The sequence below is a fragment of the Centruroides sculpturatus genome, unplaced genomic scaffold, assembly GCF_000671375.1.
Source record: "Centruroides sculpturatus isolate CEXI.00-Female unplaced genomic scaffold, Cexi_2.0 scaffold1838, whole genome shotgun sequence".
NCBI classification, from domain to species: Eukaryota; Metazoa; Arthropoda; class Arachnida; order Scorpiones; family Buthidae; genus Centruroides; species Centruroides sculpturatus.
In genome coordinates this window covers 37,420-58,817 of record NW_019386292.1, presented here as the reverse complement: position 1 = coordinate 58,817, position 21,398 = coordinate 37,420, and the positions used below count along the sequence as shown (strand labels likewise).

Sequence of the window (21,398 nt, the reverse complement as noted above, 5' to 3'; positions counted from 1 at the left end):
ATTTCAAACATTGAATTAACATATAATAAACCTCAATTAGCCCGATGAGTATATAATGAAATAATCAACGATCGCCTGAAAGATCGGGCTAGTTCAGATGATGCAACTGGCAAGCACACTGCACAGCAAATAGAAGTTGTGAGTTCAAGCCCCACGGGTCAGTTATTTTATTTCAGAAGGTTCTAAATTATTTAATAATTTATTTAGGAGATGCCGCCTAACACCTTCCTTTAGTGACAAATTACTTTGTATTAAATAATTAAAATTAATTTTTTTATTTGAAAGGTTTATTTCGACTTAAATGACAATGACTATAAAACGTTTCCATCAACATCGTTGATTAAAAAGTATTATAGACTAGACATCCATTATGTAAATTCGCAAAAACTGCTCGATTATTCTGTTAACTATATCAAAAACATCATTTTTTATAATTTTTATGTTTACAAAAAACAAAACAATTAGAAAAGACGAAAAATAATTAAGTGAAGTGCCAAAGTGTGAGCTCACCATACGAAAGATTCGTGTTATAATTTACTGTGATGTAACAGGATCTATTAGCAATAATAGGATTCCAGATTTCATTTATCACTCAACAAACATCTTAATGTATTGGGAAGATTTATATAACGTAGACAGAACTTACACGAAGCATACATTTTACAGTGAACATGTGACAAATATAAATATGTCGATCATTAATTTACACTAAATAGTTTGCAATGATAATGTATACCTCAATCCAGGTTATGATGTTCAAAAATTTCTATTTGCAAACATAATATACAATTCATTTACATAACTTTATTCGAGGTTGTTATTGTTTTTTCAACATTTGCTCTTTCGTAATGAAAATCGATGATCAATTAGCTTTTAACATTTTTGTGAAAATGACGTGTTTTCTAATGTTAAATGTACGTCATTATTGTCAAATGGGGTCCCATTTATGATGATATTCTTATCATTAAGAAGCCGTTAGTTCTTCAAATACATCATTATATCATTCGTGTTATGCATTTTAAGAGATGATAATATAAGCTTGATAAGGTCTTCTCTATGTGTAAGGAGTAATATTACCTTCTACACAAATTTAGATAAGAATTTTAACTCAAAAGGTTTTACTAAATTTTATTAATTACTGACGTTTTTCATATTGAGAAATTTTAAAATATGAATTCGAATAACAATAACTCAATTTGCATGAATTGTTTCTTAAGTCCTTTTTGGATGATTACCCTTGTATACGGCGTGGAACCATTTGGCATTTGTTACTGCATAAATAGAAGTTATATACTTGATAACGATAAAATAAGAAATAAATATCTGAAATTTATTCAGTTGCTGCTGTGGCAATTTACCATGCTTATTATATTGCAAGCATTGCCAAATTTAGGTGATAGTGCAATTTGTATTGGACGGTTTCTTACTTTTAAAAGTGACGCTAAAGTTGTAAATGTAGCAATTGCAATTGTCTACATAGTATACTCGGCATGCGTAACTTACGTGTATAAGAACAAGGTTAATCTCATAAAAAAATCTACGAAACAAATATTTCTATGTGAAAATGAATGTTGAAAGTAATATTTTAATGAGAAATGTTTCTCTCTTCTTTGCTTTAATGGTTATAGTTATAATTATTATTTTTCAACTTGTCAATTTGACTTGTTATTACTTTAATATAGAAAAAACGGCAAAGTTTCAATTGGAGGCTCTTTTGTGTAATATTGACGTTGGTATTGTCACGAGTTTAATCATAGGAGGAATTGTTCACGGCTTATTGTTATGTGCTTTAATGTTACTTGTCGCCCATAAAGAGTTTGAAGAACTTCTTGATCAATTGTCTGCTATTAACAAAAAAGGCAATGATTTAAAAATAAAATTCAAACTCCTGGTGATGCGCCATGAAGATTTGTAGATATTCATGAATCAATTGAACACAAAATTCAAGTATGTCTTCGTTGCTGTTTACTTCAGTATCTTCTGAGCAACAAGCTTTTTGTATTATGCATTCTTATTTATTAATAGTTCGGCGATTGTACGATTATGTATATTTGTTATGATGGTTAGTGTTACATTCGCTTGTATCATTTGTGGTTGTTTGCTGTGTTGCATGGCGTTTACGGTAATTATGACTTTTCAATTGCTTTAAATTATTTTTTATTACTTCGTACAGAATGTAGCATGCGATAACTTCTATTATTAAATATTAGCCAATTATTTTTTTAACATATACTAAATATTATAACATTTTTATAGCGTGGAAGCAATGTATTGTATCAATTTTAAAGTATCAATTGTATTGTTTACAATACAATTGATACGTTAAAATTAAACAAAAAGCAGTTTTTGTGGCATATTTCAACTAATAATAAAAATGTAGTTTTTACTTCAAATAATTTGTTTGTATGAAACATAAGTTGATAAAACAAGCAAGAACAATTAATTTTATTTCTGTCCGTGGATTTTTCTCCAACTTAATTTATAAAAGACAATTTTTCAAACATATAATCAATTTTTGCATTCTGTACAGAAAGGAACTTTATTTTTTTAAATGACCGTTATATCAAGCATTTGTAAAAACTGCCCACCTTTCAATACCTCCTTTAATTAACTATATAAAGCATAGAATATACGGAGTAATCTGCAAAAGCTAAAATGTACCGTTGTAAAAAAGAGTGAATTCCATACTTGAAATTAATACATTTTGACATCATCCTAATAGGTTCATCCAAAAGAAATAGCTTCACGAGTCTTCCATTTGTTCTCGAAATAAAAGAGTTATCGAAATAGCAATGCCTTTTATCGATGTTTAAGCTGTTTTAAGCAGATCAAAAATACGATTAAAATAATTAATTTTTAATTAATTTTTAATAATTAAAATCAATTTATTTTACCATTTCCGAACTAATTAATTACGAAAACAAACCTTAATATTTCTTATAATTTATTTACAATATCTGTAAATTTTTCCATAAATTTTTCATCTTCATATCCTGTTATTTTAATTATTCGAATGATTTCTTTTATTAATTGGTGTTATCAAAAATACATTCCTAATGGTGATAAAAATTATTAACTTTGTAATTTATTACTATATACGACACTTTATTTTATTTAAATTTATATATGTTTTACTTTTTTAGATGCAGGATGGCTTTCAAGAAGTTAGGCAGTTTGAAGTATGCGAATTAGATTTATGTTTCAAGCTTAAGATATAAATTTGGTACAATTATAATTTTATCGCGAAGAAAGATCTATTTAACAGTAAATACTAACTTTTTCAGTTGTTGAATTTCATGAAAAGATTTGGAAGTATTTCAGTATGTCTTTCAATAGGTGGATTCTTCTATGTTAATAAGAAAATACCTTTAAAAGTAATATAGATTTACTAGACCTGTTTTTCTATTAATACAAAAGAATATAAAGGTTATGTACTTTTATACGTATTAAAGTAAATCTACTTTAATAATATTTCTGTTCTACTTTCAGATGGCTAGTACCCTACATTCTGCGTTTTCAGGACTTTTAATACTGAAGAAGATATCAAAAACCAGAGCGGTTGTACTCGCATGATAATTGACAACGTTACTGATTTTAAACATAACAGTAAATTTTTTGATTTTCTTTTTGAAACCGTGTCCTGTTTTATATTTGTGTAGTAAACACTAGAATATACATTTTCCCTTCGTGACTAACTGATAGGGTGGTGTGGCTCAGGTAATATCGGACAAAGTTCGTCTATATATTTTCCTGCTTCTAATAGTGAATATTTGACTTTTTACATAATTTTTCAACGCTTTTTACAATAATGGATTATATAGTAACCGATTAGTTAATTTTTTTCATGCGATTACGCAACATCCGAAAGTAACGATTCTCCCGGTACATTTTTCGACTGGAAGCTTTTGATAAGAAATATTCTGGTCTAAGAGAAATCAAATAACATAAAATCTAATAAATTATATCTACAAAATAAAGAACACAGCTATTTTTAAAGCCATTATTTACATTATATCTCTAATTACTGTAATGGGAGGGGAATGGATGAGTGATCTGTAGGACCAAGTTAACAAGTTTCCTTCCAGATAATGTATACTATATATTATTTTTATATTATTTCGACTATTTTTACAATATTTGACTGTAATTCGCAATTTTGAATGGGCTTATTTACATATTTTCTCATATTATGTAATGTCAGAAGGAGTTGAATTTCTCGGAAAAATTTTCGAGTAATCTTCTGGTCTAAGTAAAGTCAAATAACATAAAAACTACTAGAATTACAGATATAACATAAAGAATATAGCTATTTCTCAACGTTTGTTTACGTTTTAACTCCGAACACGTGATTTTGTAAGTCATTGGTTCTTCGCGGGAAATTCCTGAATAGGCGGTTCTGAAAAATCACTCATTGGTTAATATTGATTCAGTCATAATAGAATTGACTAATTAGAGAGTAAAAGGCGTCAAAAAATAAATTTAAAGCCAATTAACGACAAGAAGGTCTCCCATAGACATACTATAGGAAGGTAAAGTTTCCCGGGAATATTTATGACTAGAGATGAACTGATTTGTCGATCTTACAGTCAGACAACCTAAACAAAAGCCAATCCAAGTAATTATATTTAGAACATTTATTAAATTTTAAATATTTGAAAATAATAAAAAACAAGTATCGCTTATCACACCGGGAAGCCGACGCTATGACAGTACGTGTAACTAGACACACCCCGGTCATAAATCAATCTTTGAACGTAAACATCAGGGTTCTATTGAAGCTAGAATAACGCAGTTTGTTTTGTTATATGTAGAAACACTTCAACTTTGTAACTGCTGTGTTAGACAATACGATTTTTTAAATTTAATTTTTTTAAATGAAAATACCTAAAACTTTTCTATTAAAAAAATTTTTTTTTCGTAAATAATAAAAAAAAATACGATAATCAGTGAGAATGAAGTGTTTATAGACAAAATAAAAAAACAGCGCGTCTCTAGCGCAAAAATTATAAAAAAATATAGCAGTTTTAAAATATTTTACAAAAAATTCCGGCCTGAAAACTTGTGATTTAAAAAAAATTCAGGGTACAACCGGCTAGTATTGTGTTTTATTCCAAAGACACATGGCAAATTTTCCATCAAATTCCTTTATTAGTTGATAATAAATAGTTGACAATAAATTAGTAAATTATTTGTAAAGAATTTTAATGAAATGAAGAGGGTACTCACTTAAGAAAATACAACGTGAAAGACAAAATAAGATTTATTGTAGGCTATAATTACATTTTTTTACGTATTAATTGATTCTTTTATATTTGATATAATAAAAATAAGGCTGGTATTGGCTATCAGCTTTTCAGACTATTATTAAAACCTGCTTCAGTTTATGGCATTAATTAATTTTTTCAATTTATTTTGGAAAAAAGTTGAATTCAAGTTTATTTAAGTTTTGAGTCCATTACTTTTGCACCTCTGAAAATATTTAAATTATAAAAACACCAACTACAGGAAAAATTTGCAAGCATTTATTCGCTCAATTACAACATTCATTATTGTAGTGAGAGAAGTAAAACAATTTTAATGGCCTGATTTCTAGTTTCCTGTACTATAAAATATTTTTGAATTGTATTTTTTCATAGTAAGCAGAAAAATAGAATATCTAAAAAAATTTATAATTATATAGCTTCAGACAATAGACATTACATTAATGCAAGCAATATCAACTCAAAGTGTCAAAACTTTTAAATAATCTCAAGATGTTGAGATTATTTAAAATTATTATTTAATTGTATCTACTTTTCTGTAGACTTTGTGTGCATGTCATTTATTTGAATGTCTACACATCTATCAGAATATTCTTATAACATCTATTGGCGTAAATGTAGATTTCGGTGCCTTTTTACACGTTTATTTTCGATAATTTCGTAAATGATTAATGGATATTCATATAAATTCCATCGGTTGAATTTTGTCACATTGTACGAATATATCAAGCTTAGTATAAATCAAGCCAGATATCATTGAGATAATTATGGAGCCAGTGGATAGGTAATTTTGAAATTATGTCTCTGCTGACAGATCAGACTGAAAGATAACATTCCTTCCTGACAGAGTCTAAGATCTGTCGCAGATATTGTGTATTGTAAACTGTAGTATTCTTTGTAAGTTATAGTGACAAAATGACAATAAATTCTAATTATGTATTCCGAGACCATGACTTATTTTATTTGTTTTTTCTTTACAATTAAATGCATTTATAAACACAAGGCATTTTTACATCATCTTTATCTTTATTTTTACATCAACAATGAAACCTTCACTTAACTTATCATTGCAGTTTAAAATCATAAATATATTTTAAACTGCAATGATATTTTAACAATTTTAACAGTAAATACGTAATTTTAAACTAAATGTATAAGTATCAACACAACACAAAATAAATTCCGGATGTCATTACGACAGATGAAGTGCTTTTGCCAGAAACTCGTATCTGCCTATAGAAGATTCAGAATAAACACGATGTAAAAATACCTTCTGCCTATTAATGCAGCTAGTCCTAAAAAAACAGAAAATGAATTCGTTAACACGTTTTAGTGCACGATCGTGTCTGTAAAAAATAAATATTTTTGTATTAACGTATGAAATTTATTAACTAAATGCGGTGTAATTTGTGAATTAATCACACATGAAAATTTATCATAACAAAAATGGCGACTGAAAATGTTCTATTTATCGCTAAAACAAGTCAAAGTATAACATAAATGTTCTAAATTTTACAATTTTGAAATAACAATAGAAGGTAGTACTGTACTTTCTTTCCTGTAAAATGTAGTCTGTACTTGATTCGGCAAATACATATGTTTCATGTAACGGAGAATAACTGTCAACGCGAAAGCAATTAACAAAAATAATAGTAATAATACTTTTATTAATTTATATAGTTACTTTCACATGGAAGAACCTAAAATATTTATAACAAAGTTAATTAATGACCGAACAAAGATTTTATAAAACATATGCAAAATTGACATACTATAGTATCGATTTTAAAATAGGTTATTTTGAAAATCTTACAGAGTATAACTTGTTTTAAATAAAATATGCATAAGAATAAATCAAACAGATGGATTTTCATATCTGAAAGTCTCTTTACAGTTAGAACAATTAGTATTATCTTCTATTTTATTTAATATGACAGTGCCCTTGATTTTTTAAAGTAGTGTCGTGAACTTGTAGATTATACTTTTCGTAATAAAAGAAGTCCAAATTCTGTTTTGCAGAAAATTAATTTAACACGACTTCCATGTAAGGAACAGAAATTCGTTTATAGTTAATAGGGGTCACTGTCTCCTAATCTTTCCACAACTAATCTCGACTTATATTTGTGTAACTGCGTTCTCGAGATTAAGGAAGGGCACACAGTAAAAAAAAAATAAATGCATGTAAATTTAGAGCTTTGCAATGTTCAAACTGCAGCCCAACAAATTTAATTTTTTGTATCAAATGAAATATTGCTTCAGGTGATTCATTCATCGTAACTGATTATAATCAGTTACAATAAAACTTGAATATTTATTCAAGTTTCAGTAATTATTTATGAATACGTAAAAAATAATAATAATCAAAATAATAACGTATATGATTAGAAAAGTAATTAATACATTGCCTTAATAAAGTAATAAATTATTAAAAAACAAAATTTTTTCTTAATAAATGAAGATGTAATTTTTTTTTCAATGACTCCGGCTATTATTAATATTTTATACATGTAACTAGTGCAATTGTTATCGCACTTAAATTAAGTATAAGTTTTTAATATATGTATTACGTATTATTCTTCAGTAGATAATATTCGATAATATCGCTACATACTTGTCAGATATATAAAAAGTATACAGCGTATCTCACCCATATTAAACATGTATAGAAAAACTAGAGATTATCTAATATTATATTATAACAAAATTAAATTTCAATTAATTAAATTAATGTATCGTTCAATACTTTCCGAAATGGTTATTTTCCATTGGCAAATACAGCCTATAAATTTACTTGAAAACTACCAAACAATGCCAATAGCAAAGAGATGACAATTTCCTTTTTAATAACAACTTAATTTTACCTTTTCCAAAATAACGTATATGAGAGAAAGAACTACAGGAATAAAGAATAACGCGTGAAAAGCCGTTTCTATAGCAACAAGAATTACGATTTTTGCAAATGTGGAAAGAAAATACACATTAGAATATAAAATCAATATTCCTAATCCTGTGGTCATTGTTCCTTGAAGTATAGGAAAGCCTACACGATACAGAGAATCTTTTAATTTCTCTATTGCTGTCTTGCTTCGTGACATGACAAAAGCATACGAAATATGAGCGGGATAATTGACGCTGAATCCCACACACACAATAAGACTCATCATTGATATAATATCCAAATTCACGCCCCATAAAGACATGTAACCCAAAGTTTCTACCATTGAAGAAACAACAGAAATCGCAACAACAATTGCGACTAATAAATTCGGTACGAACAACAGAAAAACTCCTGTTATTAGTACAGCAGTAATCCAAAACAATTGGCTAATCATTTGACCAATAATGATCCCTTGTTCAATTATACCTGATTTAATACAATGCACCAGCACAGGAATTTCGGATTTGTCAGCGATTTTCAATAAATCTCTTAATGTATCTGTTTCTGTGTGTGAAGAGTTCAAATTTTTTCCCATAATAAAAAATCTGCTGTAAAAGATATCAGTTTTGTTGTTGTTAAAAACTATGTCATTAGATAGTGACTGAGCAGGACCGATGTTAAAGAACACATCGCGTAGTCCATCGATAAAATCCTGTTTATTTGACATATTATAACCCTGTAAAGAAAATTTCGCTACGGGACTTTTCTGAAATTCTTTATAGAATTTTAACCAGGACACAGTAAATTCATCGCCGGCGATATTTGGATGTTGTTCAAATTTATTCAACAGATTTTCTATCAAGTTTTGTACCTTCATATCTGAGTAATCCAACGTTTTATTAATAACTATCTGAAAAGGAAAAGCATAACGCGTGAAATACTTGTAAAGTATTCTACTGCCTTGTGAAATTAGAGAATTGTCTGGAAACAAATTTTCATATTTAATACCATGCTGAATGTAAAATGTTTCCCTAATTGCAAATGATAAATTAATAATATAAACGATAATAACAATTATCTTCACCAATGGAATTGAAAGTATTTTTCCTAATAAATTTCGGAAAACTGCCATAGTGAATTCTTCTTCTTCGGTGTTATCATTATCTTCACGATATTCATCACTTTGTTCTGAAATAAAAAAATTTAGAATATACAATATTTGTAAAAAACACAGGGGAAACAGACATTTTACGTTAAATTTTTGTATAATTTACTTTTCATTTCTAACAGGTAATGAATTAAATAAGATCAGATTGAAACTTATATACAAACAGTCAAGAAATTTGGTTCGTTGATGATACTCCTGAATAAATTATAGAATGTAACAAAAATTTCTGTTTTACTTCTCTTTCTGTCACGTGTAAATAACAAGGAACATTATTAGAATCGTGTTAAGTTTTACCATCTGTTCTTTTCTCAAATGTTCACATTTTTACACTTGATAAATCTAAACTAATCGAAGTATGGTGAACAACTTTGTACATGTGTACGTGTTTGAATGTGTGTAAATGTATTAGCATAATTTTTTATATGTAGGAATGGAGTAAAATTTAAGAAAAGAAATTTCATGTGAAAACGTCAATTTATGGTACCTTTCTCCTGTTAAATTTTGATGAAAAAACATCAAAATTGGGGTGGAGAGATAGCGATGTGGGGTTTTGCGAAAAGTCTGATATGGTAAATATATTAATCTTTATTTATATTTCCTGCTTTGAATAAAACTCATTTCTACCTTAAAATAATATTTTGCCATTTCCTAATAATTCGTAAGACAAAACTTCTTATTAAGAAAGTTTTATAAGTGATGGTGCCAAACACAATTTCATATATTATGATTAGCAATGCAAAAGTTATATTTATAATAAAATTTCATAACAGTTGAAAAAGTTGAGTGACTATTTGCAGTATTTTTTTTATACGAGACATTTTTCTCTTTACTACTTGGAACAGACTATGTTATATGCTATATACATAACCAGCAAGTTATTGTCATTGAAAAATTTACTCATCAGTGTATTTGCTGTAATTGTAGAAATGAACTCGTTTGTAGAGGATTTGTCTTATCGCAGTAAAACTTTTTGGCATATAACTAAGCCACAATTGTTAAGTTTTAAACTTGTTTTTAGGGATGAATATTAACAAATAAACACATATCTGGAAGTTTCTTTAGTAGCAGATGATGGTTTAGACTCAGAAAATAGGTAATCAAACAGGAGAAGGTATTGTTTCTTGCATGGAAATTCGTGTTATTGTAGGTGAGAAGCGTAACAAAGCAAACAATAAAAGAAAATTATTTTTTTACTAAAGCAAAGTAAGTATGGAAATTTAGATTTGGTTGGATTTGTAACATTTCTACATGTGTAAGGCTGTCGCATCTGCAATTGTCATGACACATAATCGATCAATTAACAAAATGGTAAATATTACGTTGTCATTAGCTTTGTCATCCACATTTAAGCGTAACAATACCACTGCATTATTTTATAACAACCAGAATCAGTTACAAATTACTTAGTGTACCGATATATCGTTACCTCAAACTCAGGTAACACTTTCAAGTACATTGTTCCCCATTTTAAATTTGATTTCAATTAATTTTCATCATAAAACGATAACACCTGTCAGATTTTTCTTTATAAAAATTTGGCTGGTGATATTCTTGCCAACATTCTATTATGCTGACAAGAATATGAGGGTGGAATTTGAATTAAAAGTTCAAGGAGAGATTAACAGTTTTATGCCTTCTAATATTGTTGTAACTTGAGTAGCACATTAGGCAAAATAGAGCAAGACTGTAAATGAATTTTGTTAAAAAGACAAATAATCCTAAACTGAAAGGAAAATTTTCTTTTTGTCTGATGAATTCAAAATTTTTTCAATAAAGCTGACAATACTCAAAAATTACCTTAAATTATTATAGCAGAAAACTCTACTACTCTGATGCTGACCCTTGACATTGGCAGTTAAAATACCTTGTCAGGGGAATTCTTATAAATCTAGGGTTATTCCTCCATGATGGTAATTGGAAAGTTATAGTCAAGTTCCAATCTTTTTTAAATTTCGAATATTTGTCAACATTTTTGTATCAATCCTTATGATTCGTTAGTTCTGGTATTTTTTGGACTTCTATCTGGTAGAGAAAAATTCCCCAGTGTCAAGGAAGTGTGCTTCACGTTTACAGAGAGTGACCGTCTTGTCTCTCTCAAAAAGATCGTGATCAAAGTATATTTATAAAATGTGCCATCGTTACAAGTGCTTATATGTATAAAATTTCTGGATTGAAAGCCATTATTATTTCTTTAATTTTCCCGTTCATTAGTGAAAGATATTATTATTAGTTAATGTAAATGTTTACCAGTTTCATTAAAATATTGATGTAAGTAATCTGATTATTCTTATATTCGTAATGTTTTAATTGTATTTTTATAGTGTTATATTAGTATAATTATTAATTTAATGTAACAAAGGTGTAAGCTATTTGTGACAATTAAAAATGTAAAAGAGTTTGTATTAAACTACATTTCAGCCAAGAAACAATCGTTTCGGTTTTTTAAAGACTAGTACAATATCATGGCATGAATAACAAACACGCTATCGACCTTGTCTTGGCAGTTTTTAATTCTTGGGCAAATGATTGCCTACATGACCAAACTAATCTACTAATTGCCTGCTTTGAAAATTAGTCTTACTATCTATAATTCGCTGCTTGTTTAATCTTGTATTTAATTTATAAGCTGTATGAATGCTTTTCTTTTAGCTAGACTTATTACACCATCATTCAGAAATGAATACTCTTGGAAATAAAATGTGATTTTCTAAAGGTTGTCCTATTTCTGAAAGATGGTGTAGTAAGTCTAACAAAAAAGAAAAGCTGTCATAGAAGTCATAAATTAAATAGTCTTACTTTCATTTAATAGTCATAACTCATTCATTATGTCTCCTAAAATTGAAAATTTTGGAAGAATGCATCCTCATTCAAATACTACCTTTGTGCAAAATTCATCAAACTTGCTGAGGGACATAGGTGTAGCCTTCTTGTCAGTGCAATGAGGAGCAGTTAGAAACAGCAGTAGTAATAATCTGCCAAGACCAATTGAATTGCAAAGGAAAACATACAAATACAAATTGAGATCAGAGAAAAAAAAACCTTTCAATCTCAAAGATAGATCACAACAGCTAAATCAAAAAAATGGAAAACAGGATAAATTCTTGCAAAGTGCAAAAATGTTTGGAAAATGTATGAGTTTATACTGATTCTGTTACTGGATTGAAGTTAATGAGATTCTTTGTACTTTTTGGCACTTATCTGACAATAACTAATGTTTCTATTAGTGATGTGCCGGATCATTAAAAATGTATATCCGCGGATACGGATACGGATACGGATAATTAGTGTCTAGATCCGCGGATACGGATACGGATCTTTTTTTTCCCTCGGATATCCGCGGATACGGATACGGATACGGATATCCGGAACATCACTAGTTTCTATTGGAACTGATTGTGTTATCGAGCAATTGATTGTGTGTAAATTTAAGTAAATTTTTACGCCTATTTCTCTGTTGAGATCGTAAAGAAAACATCGCATAGAAAATGCATTCGAATGTAAAATTACACAACTTGATGTTAGAGAAAAAGAAAGTAAACTGACAAATGTGTCAATAGCAACAATCGAACCTAACATGGACATGATGGCTGCCTTTGGTCGACGTCATAGCATCATCAACGGTAACCCTTCACCTCACACCTGCAAATTCGTAATCCAAACAGTTGATCACATAATTAATTTTTTTAGCCTATTCGAATATAAGACCGAGACACTCTTTTGCGGGGCACTCTCTTCGAAAATGTTTAACTATTGCACATTAAAACAGTTGCTACGAAGATATTACTTAGAGCTAACGATCCGCAAAGTCAGATACCCGGTCAAACTATCAAATTCTTGTGAACTAGGTATGTAATTTAATGTAAACTCTGTACTCCAAATACTGTAAACTATCTCTCGATCCCTCAATTTGTATGCGAGAGCTCAATTGGTTGAATACACTCATTTAAAGGTACGCGATAGCTTAACCGATGTTGCATTTGATTTTATAGTTTTGCAATTCTGTAATTTTGTTATATTGTTGTTTTTAATTTTGTCATTAAATTTTTGATTTAATTTGTTAGTGGTGTTTATTACACGTATATTGCCTACACCTTACTGATAACCTCTCTCACTGTCTTCCACTTGACCTGAAAAACTGATCCCTATTTCGCGAGATCGAGAAAACGAACACGCTTTTCAAACTGTTGCCGGTAAAGAGGTAAGACATACGCCTTATTCCCGATTACCCACAAAAAAAAATGTTTTTCAAGAACCTGCTTTCAGCAAAGACTACTGATTTTATTCAATCCAAATTCCAGATAAAGAATTGCATTCTTCATACTTTCATTAGTAACATAGAATTCTTTGTTAAAGTTTGTATTAGAAAGAATAATTCAGAAATTGTATCTGTATCTATGTTACCGCTAAAGCTCGAAATCCATTAATGTGTACATTACTTAGCTAATCTGCAGATTAACTAGGGTGATCCGTTAAAGCTGCGAAAATTGTTCACTTTCTCAAATTACCTAGGTAATTTGCAGAGTATCTAGGTAATCTGCACATTAACNATTTATTTAGGAGATGCCGCCTAACACCTTCCTTTAGTGACAAATTACTTTGTATTAAATAATTAAAATTAATTTTTTTATTTGAAAGGTTTATTTCGACTTAAATGACAATGACTATAAAACGTTTCCATCAACATCGTTGATTAAAAAGTATTATAGACTAGACATCCATTATGTAAATTCGCAAAAACTGCTCGATTATTCTGTTAACTATATCAAAAACATCATTTTTTATAATTTTTATGTTTACAAAAAACAAAACAATTAGAAAAGACGAAAAATAATTAAGTGAAGTGCCAAAGTGTGAGCTCACCATACGAAAGATTCGTGTTATAATTTACTGTGATGTAACAGGATCTATTAGCAATAATAGGATTCCAGATTTCATTTATCACTCAACAAACATCTTAATGTATTGGGAAGATTTATATAACGTAGACAGAACTTACACGAAGCATACATTTTACAGTGAACATGTGACAAATATAAATATGTCGATCATTAATTTACACTAAATAGTTTGCAATGATAATGTATACCTCAATCCAGGTTATGATGTTCAAAAATTTCTATTTGCAAACATAATATACAATTCATTTACATAACTTTATTCGAGGTTGTTATTGTTTTTTCAACATTTGCTCTTTCGTAATGAAAATCGATGATCAATTAGCTTTTAACATTTTTGTGAAAATGACGTGTTTTCTAATGTTAAATGTACGTCATTATTGTCAAATGGGGTCCCATTTATGATGATATTCTTATCATTAAGAAGCCGTTAGTTCTTCAAATACATCATTATATCATTCGTGTTATGCATTTTAAGAGATGATAATATAAGCTTGATAAGGTCTTCTCTATGTGTAAGGAGTAATATTACCTTCTACACAAATTTAGATAAGAATTTTAACTCAAAAGGTTTTACTAAATTTTATTAATTACTGACGTTTTTCATATTGAGAAATTTTAAAATATGAATTCGAATAACAATAACTCAATTTGCATGAATTGTTTCTTAAGTCCTTTTTGGATGATTACCCTTGTATACGGCGTGGAACCATTTGGCATTTGTTACTGCATAAATAGAAGTTATATACTTGATAACGATAAAATAAGAAATAAATATCTGAAATTTATTCAGTTGCTGCTGTGGCAATTTACCATGCTTATTATATTGCAAGCATTGCCAAATTTAGGTGATAGTGCAATTTGTATTGGACGGTTTCTTACTTTTAAAAGTGACGCTAAAGTTGTAAATGTAGCAATTGCAATTGTCTACATAGTATACTCGGCATGCGTAACTTACGTGTATAAGAACAAGGTTAATCTCATAAAAAAATCTACGAAACAAATATTTCTATGTGAAAATGAATGTTGAAAGTAATATTTTAATGAGAAATGTTTCTCTCTTCTTTGCTTTAATGGTTATAGTTATAATTATTATTTTTCAACTTGTCAATTTGACTTGTTATTACTTTAATATAGAAAAAACGGCAAAGTTTCAATTGGAGGCTCTTTTGTGTAATATTGACGTTGGTATTGTCACGAGTTTAATCATAGGAGGAATTGTTCACGGCTTATTGTTATGTGCTTTAATGTTACTTGTCGCCCATAAAGAGTTTGAAGAACTTCTTGATCAATTGTCTGCTATTAACAAAAAAGGCAATGATTTAAAAATAAAATTCAAACTCCTGGTGATGCGCCATGAAGATTTGTAGATATTCATGAATCAATTGAACACAAAATTCAAGTATGTCTTCGTTGCTGTTTACTTCAGTATCTTCTGAGCAACAAGCTTTTTGTATTATGCATTCTTATTTATTAATAGTTCGGCGATTGTACGATTATGTATATTTGTTATGATGGTTAGTGTTACATTCGCTTGTATCATTTGTGGTTGTTTGCTGTGTTGCATGGCGTTTACGGTAATTATGACTTTTCAATTGCTTTAAATTATTTTTTATTACTTCGTACAGAATGTAGCATGCGATAACTTCTATTATTAAATATTAGCCAATTATTTTTTTAACATATACTAAATATTATAACATTTTTATAGCGTGGAAGCAATGTATTGTATCAATTTTAAAGTATCAATTGTATTGTTTACAATACAATTGTATTGTTTCAATTGTATTGTATCAATTGTATTGTTTACAATACAATTGATACGTTAAAATTAAACAAAAAGCAGTTTTTGTGGCATATTTCAACTAATAATAAAAATGTAGTTTTTACTTCAAATAATTTGTTTGTATGAAACATAAGTTGATAAAACAAGCAAGAACAATTAATTTTATTTCTGTCCGTGGATTTTTCTCCAACTTAATTTATAAAAGACAATTTTTCAAACATATAATCAATTTTTGCATTCTGTACAGAAAGGAACTTTATTTTTTTAAATGACCGTTATATCAAGCATTTGTAAAAACTGCCCACCTTTCAATACCTCCTTTAATTAACTATATAAAGCATAGAATATACGGAGTAATCTGCAAAAGCTAAAATGTACCGTTGTAAAAAAGAGTGAATTCCATACTTGAAATTAATACATTTTGACATCATCCTAATAGGTTCATCCAAAAGAAATAGCTTCACGAGTCTTCCATTTGTTCTCGAAATAAAAGAGTTATCGAAATAGCAATGCCTTTTATCGATGTTTAAGCTGTTTTAAGCAGATCAAAAATACGATTAAAATAATTAATTTTTAATTAATTTTTAATAATTAAAATCAATTTATTTTACCATTTCCGAACTAATTAATTACGAAAACAAACCTTAATATTTCTTATAATTTATTTACAATATCTGTAAATTTTTCCATGAATTTTTCTTCTTCATATCCTGTTATTTTAATTATTCGAATGATTTCTTTTATTAATTGGTGTTATCAAAAATACATTCCTAATGGTGATAAAAATTATTAACTTTGTAATTTATTACTATATACGACACTTTATTTTATTTAAATTTATATATGTTTTACTTTTTTAGATGCAGGATGGCTTTCAAGAAGTTAGGCAGTTTGAAGTATGCGAATTAGATTTATGTTTCAAGCTTAAGATATAAATTTGGTACAATTATAATTTTATCGCGAAGAAAGATCTATTTAACAGTAAATACTAACTTTTTCAGTTGTTGAATTTCATGAAAAGATTTGGAAGTATTTCAGTATGTCTTTCAATAGGTGGATTCTTCTATGTTAATAAGAAAATACCTTTAAAAGTAATATACATTTACTAGACCTGTTTTTCTATTAATACATAAGAATATAAAGGTTATGTACTTTTATACGTATTAAAGTAAATCTACTTTAATAATATTTCTGTTCTACTTTCAGATGGCTAGTACCCTACATTCTGCGTTTTCAGGACTTTTAATACTGAAGAAGATATCAAAAACCAGAGCGGTTGTACTCGCATGATAATTGACAACGTTACTGATTTTAAACATAACAGTAAATTTTTTGATTTTCTTTTTGAAACCGTGTCCTGTTTTATATTTGTGTAGTAAACACTAGAATATACATTTTCCCTTCGTGACTAACTGATAGGGTGGTGTGGCTCAGGTAATATCGGACAAAGTTCGTCTATATATTTTCCTGCTTCTAATAGTGAATATTTGACTTTTTACATAATTTTTCAACGCTTTTTACAATAATGGATTATATAGTAACCGATTAGTTAATTTTTTTCATGCGATTACGCAACATCCGAAAGTAACGATTCTCCCGGTACATTTTTCGACTGGAAGCTTTTGATAAGAAATATTCTGGTCTAAGAGAAATCAAATAACATAAAATCTAATAAATTATATCTACAAAATAAAGAACACAGCTATTTTTAAAGCCATTATTTACATTATATCTCTAATTACTGTAATGGGAGGGGAATGGATGAGTGATCTGTAGGACCAAGTTAACAAGTTTCCTTCCAGATAATGTATACTATATATTATTTTTATATTATTTCGACTATTTTTACAATATTTGACTGTAATTCGCAATTTTGAATGGGCTTATTTACATATTTTCTCATATTATGTAATGTCAGAAGGAGTTGAATTTCTCGGAAAAATTTTCGAGTAATCTTCTGGTCTAAGTAAAGTCAAATAACATAAAAACTACTAGAATTACAGATATAACATAAAGAATATAGCTATTTCTCAACGTTTGTTTACGTTTTAACTCCGAACACGTGATTTTGTAAGTCATTGGTTCTTCGCGGGAAATTCCTGAATAGGCGGTTCTGAAAAATCACTCATTGGTTAATATTGATTCAGTCATAATAGAATTGACTAATTAGAGAGTAAAAGGCGTCAAAAAATAAATTTAAAGCCAATTAACGACAAGAAGGTCTCCCATAGACATACTATAGGAAGGTAAAGTTTCCCGGGAATATTTATGACTAGAGATGAACTGATTTGTCGATCTTACAGTCAGACAACCTAAACAAAAGCCAATCCAAGTAATTATATTTAGAACATTTATTAAATTTTAAATATTTGAAAATAATAAAAAACAAGTATCGCTTATCACACCGGGAAGCCGACGCTATGACAGTACGTGTAACTAGACACACCCCGGTCATAAATCAATCTTTGAACGTAAACATCAGGGTTCTATTGAAGCTAGAATAACGCAGTTTGTTTTGTTATATGTAGAAACACTTCAACTTTGTAACTGCTGTGTTAGACAATACGATTTTTTAAATTTAATTTTTTTAAATGAAAATACCTAAAACTTTTCTATTAAAAAAATTTTTTTTTCGTAAATAATAAAAAAAAATACNAGAGAGATTTTTAACGAAAGAAGATGGATGTCCCTGCTGTAGAAATATCTTTACGTCAAACAACAATAAAACAATCCCTTGGTACTAGGCAGGGTTTCAGAAAATGTGACTGCAAATCTAAATGTACCACAAATAGGCGTGCTTGTCGCAAAAACAAATTTCTACGTAATTCAGTGTCACCAATCTTTAGATTGCACTAATAAGTACGTACAATTTTTCATATGTTTTGCAAATTCATTTCCCTAATTGTAGTAATATTTTAAACCGTTTGATTTTTGTATTAAAGTTTTTTTAATTGATTGATGATTGATTCAATCAACTAATTTGTTGATTGCATTAACTTGATTCTTTAGATATTGAAAATTAAATAAATAACATTATGTTAATTTAAGCATACAGAAACGTTGCTGTTGTTCCAGCAAAAATCCTGTTTTCACTTTACCGAGTGCCTAGTAGGTAATTCGCAGATTACCTAGATAATCTGAACATTACCTAGGTAATTTGGGAAATGGAATAATTTTCGCAGCTTTAACGAATCACCCTAGTTAATCTGCAGATTAGCTAAGTAATGTGCACATTAACGGATTTCGAGCTTTAGCGGTAACATCTACATTAAATTATTGTGCCTTTAATAATAACCCTGTTATTCCGGGAATACTGTACCATATATTTGCTTCCGCAGATCAGTAATCACTTTAATCCTTAGCCTTTTAATCAAATTACAGAAATACGTTTGTTTTAGATAAACACATCCTTTTCCTTATTAATCAAGAGAACAGATATTTATAAACAATTCGATTAATGCATTATAAATAAAATTTTATACTACATTTTTTGGAATATAACAAAAGCAATATTTAATAATTAAATTTCGTTACATACTGTACTTTAAATACAAAATATTAAATAAACTTAATTAATTTAATAAAATGATTAGAAGATCGAAAATTCGATTAACAGACATCATACTACAATTTAAAATAGCAACAGTATTTCTGGAACATGGTTGTATATACATAAACTTAATATTAAATAATAAAAGTTCAGAATCATATAGTTTGGTTGTAAATAAATTTCAACTTACCAGTTCTATGAAATTTTCCAGAATGAAGATCCTTTTCTTCTCTATATCCACTCAATGCCAAACATCCTCCGAAAAACGTTATCTGATATACAAAATTGAACATTATGCAAGTTGCAGTATAATAACTGAAGATTCGAATAAAAGGAAATGGAGCCATCATCCCGATGCAGTACGAAAGAAAATTAGTCAGTGATGTGAGTGTGATGGAAACTCCTGCTTCTCCATATGTTGTGTCCATGCGTTTCTCAACTGAATGTTTAGGATTAGAGATCCTCCAACACGCGACTAATACGAAAGCATCGTCTATCTCGGTCACTGAAATACATATATAATTATTAATCGTTAGCTTAGCACTACCAGTACCATAAGTTCGCAGCAACAGCGATTCACTTACCAAGAACTAAAAAAGGAATTGTAGTATTCCAGTAAGTATTTTCTACACCCGATGCAGCCATTAATCCAAAAGACGATACAACAGCCAAACCAGCGTTGATCACACTTGCTAATCCAAGAAGCGGTTTGCTTCTCATCCAGCTATGGCTCATACTAAGAAATATCGTAAGTACAATCATAATCGCAACCAATCCTCCTATTTTGGGTTTCAATTCATTAAATTCTTTTAGAAATTCTTGTTCTATTTTTATCATTGAATATGGCACAACCCTAATATGTGTAAAATTATATTTTTGAATCATTTCGTAAACATGAGCCGACCATTTTACGAAGAACGTGCTTTTTACTTCATTTTTTTCATCAGTCGTATAAATTAGCCTAATGGCATTTACTTTTTCTACAAAGTTAAGATTATCCTGAATAACACCTCCAAAGTTTAGAAAATAGGGTTTATAAGTGAAAGACAATAAATCTATATCTATAGGAAACTTCAGTTTCTTTCTCTTTTGTACTATGGAATCAATTCCCACTTCTGATATAACTTCAATAATAGAATTTCTGGCGCACTTTTTGTGCATAAGTAAGCAAATATCGCTATATTGTGTTAATTTCCCATCAGTTTCTAATGTGATGTTCTGTATAATTTCATCCAGCAATTTCACTTCTGAAAGAATATTTTTTTCCAACGTGTGTTTCCTCCAAGATTTTTCAACACATATACTAGCAGAGAATTCGGTATATCAGGCATTCTCATCTGATCAGAAAATTGAGAAGAATCAAAAGAAAAAGTATTGTCTATATATTTTTTAATGTTAGAAAGTTCTCCTCTATCTGCAATTGTTATATCTTTAATTTTCTTATTTGGTGTCAATGCTTCGAAAAATATGCAAAGAGCAATGGACAAAATTAAAGGTAAAACAATAAAGAAATATGGATGCTGTCCAACTGTTTTTCCTAATTTCTTGAAAATAAAGCAGAGGATTTTTCTTAGGCAGTCAAGTTTCATTATGAAGTTTTAAAGTTGTTTGGGATAGTAATTATACTGGTTATCTGGAAAAATAAGGAAAATTATATTTTTCGGTTTGAAATACGTTTAAATATTTAAATTCAGATATGAGTTTATCGGAAAATAATATATTACACTATTTATCAACTAGTTGATTTTTTGTAGAAAATTAAGTCGCTCCAGTTTTTTGACAAGGGAAACCTCTTATGTGATTTTTACAAATAAGAGATACAGGATGTTTCTGATTCAAATAACTAGAAAAGTCAGAATT

General features: G+C 28.8%; 3 protein-coding genes across 3 annotated transcripts; 2 read left to right on the top strand and 1 right to left on the bottom strand.

Moving 5' to 3' along the window:
* The first annotated feature begins 1,866 nt into the window (after nt 1-1,866).
* On the top strand, nt 1,867-3,600 carry LOC111614439. The gene is made up of 5 exons (XM_023355816.1): nt 1,867-1,947; nt 2,026-2,122; nt 3,144-3,179; nt 3,285-3,374; nt 3,490-3,600. Exons 1-5 carry the CDS (start codon nt 1,922-1,924, stop codon nt 3,571-3,573), a joined length of 333 nt encoding a protein of 110 aa, XP_023211584.1. The 5' UTR covers nt 1,867-1,921; the 3' UTR covers nt 3,574-3,600.
* A 4,501-nt stretch (nt 3,601-8,101) lies between these two features.
* LOC111614441 (patched domain-containing protein 3-like) lies at nt 8,102-21,040 on the bottom strand. The gene is made up of 3 exons (XM_023355817.1): nt 20,123-21,040; nt 19,729-20,043; nt 8,102-9,327 (listed from the first exon to the last, which is right to left on the bottom strand). Exons 1-3 carry the CDS (start codon nt 20,697-20,699, stop codon nt 8,102-8,104), a joined length of 2,118 nt encoding a protein of 705 aa, XP_023211585.1. The 5' UTR covers nt 20,700-21,040.
* On the top strand, nt 15,524-17,305 carry LOC111614444. Its single transcript, XM_023355821.1, has 5 exons — nt 15,524-15,604; nt 15,683-15,779; nt 16,849-16,884; nt 16,990-17,079; nt 17,195-17,305. The coding sequence occupies exons 1-5, from the start codon at nt 15,579-15,581 to the stop codon at nt 17,276-17,278; spliced, it is 333 nt and encodes a 110-aa protein (XP_023211589.1). The 5' UTR covers nt 15,524-15,578; the 3' UTR covers nt 17,279-17,305.
* Nucleotides 21,041-21,398: the final 358 nt, after the last annotated feature.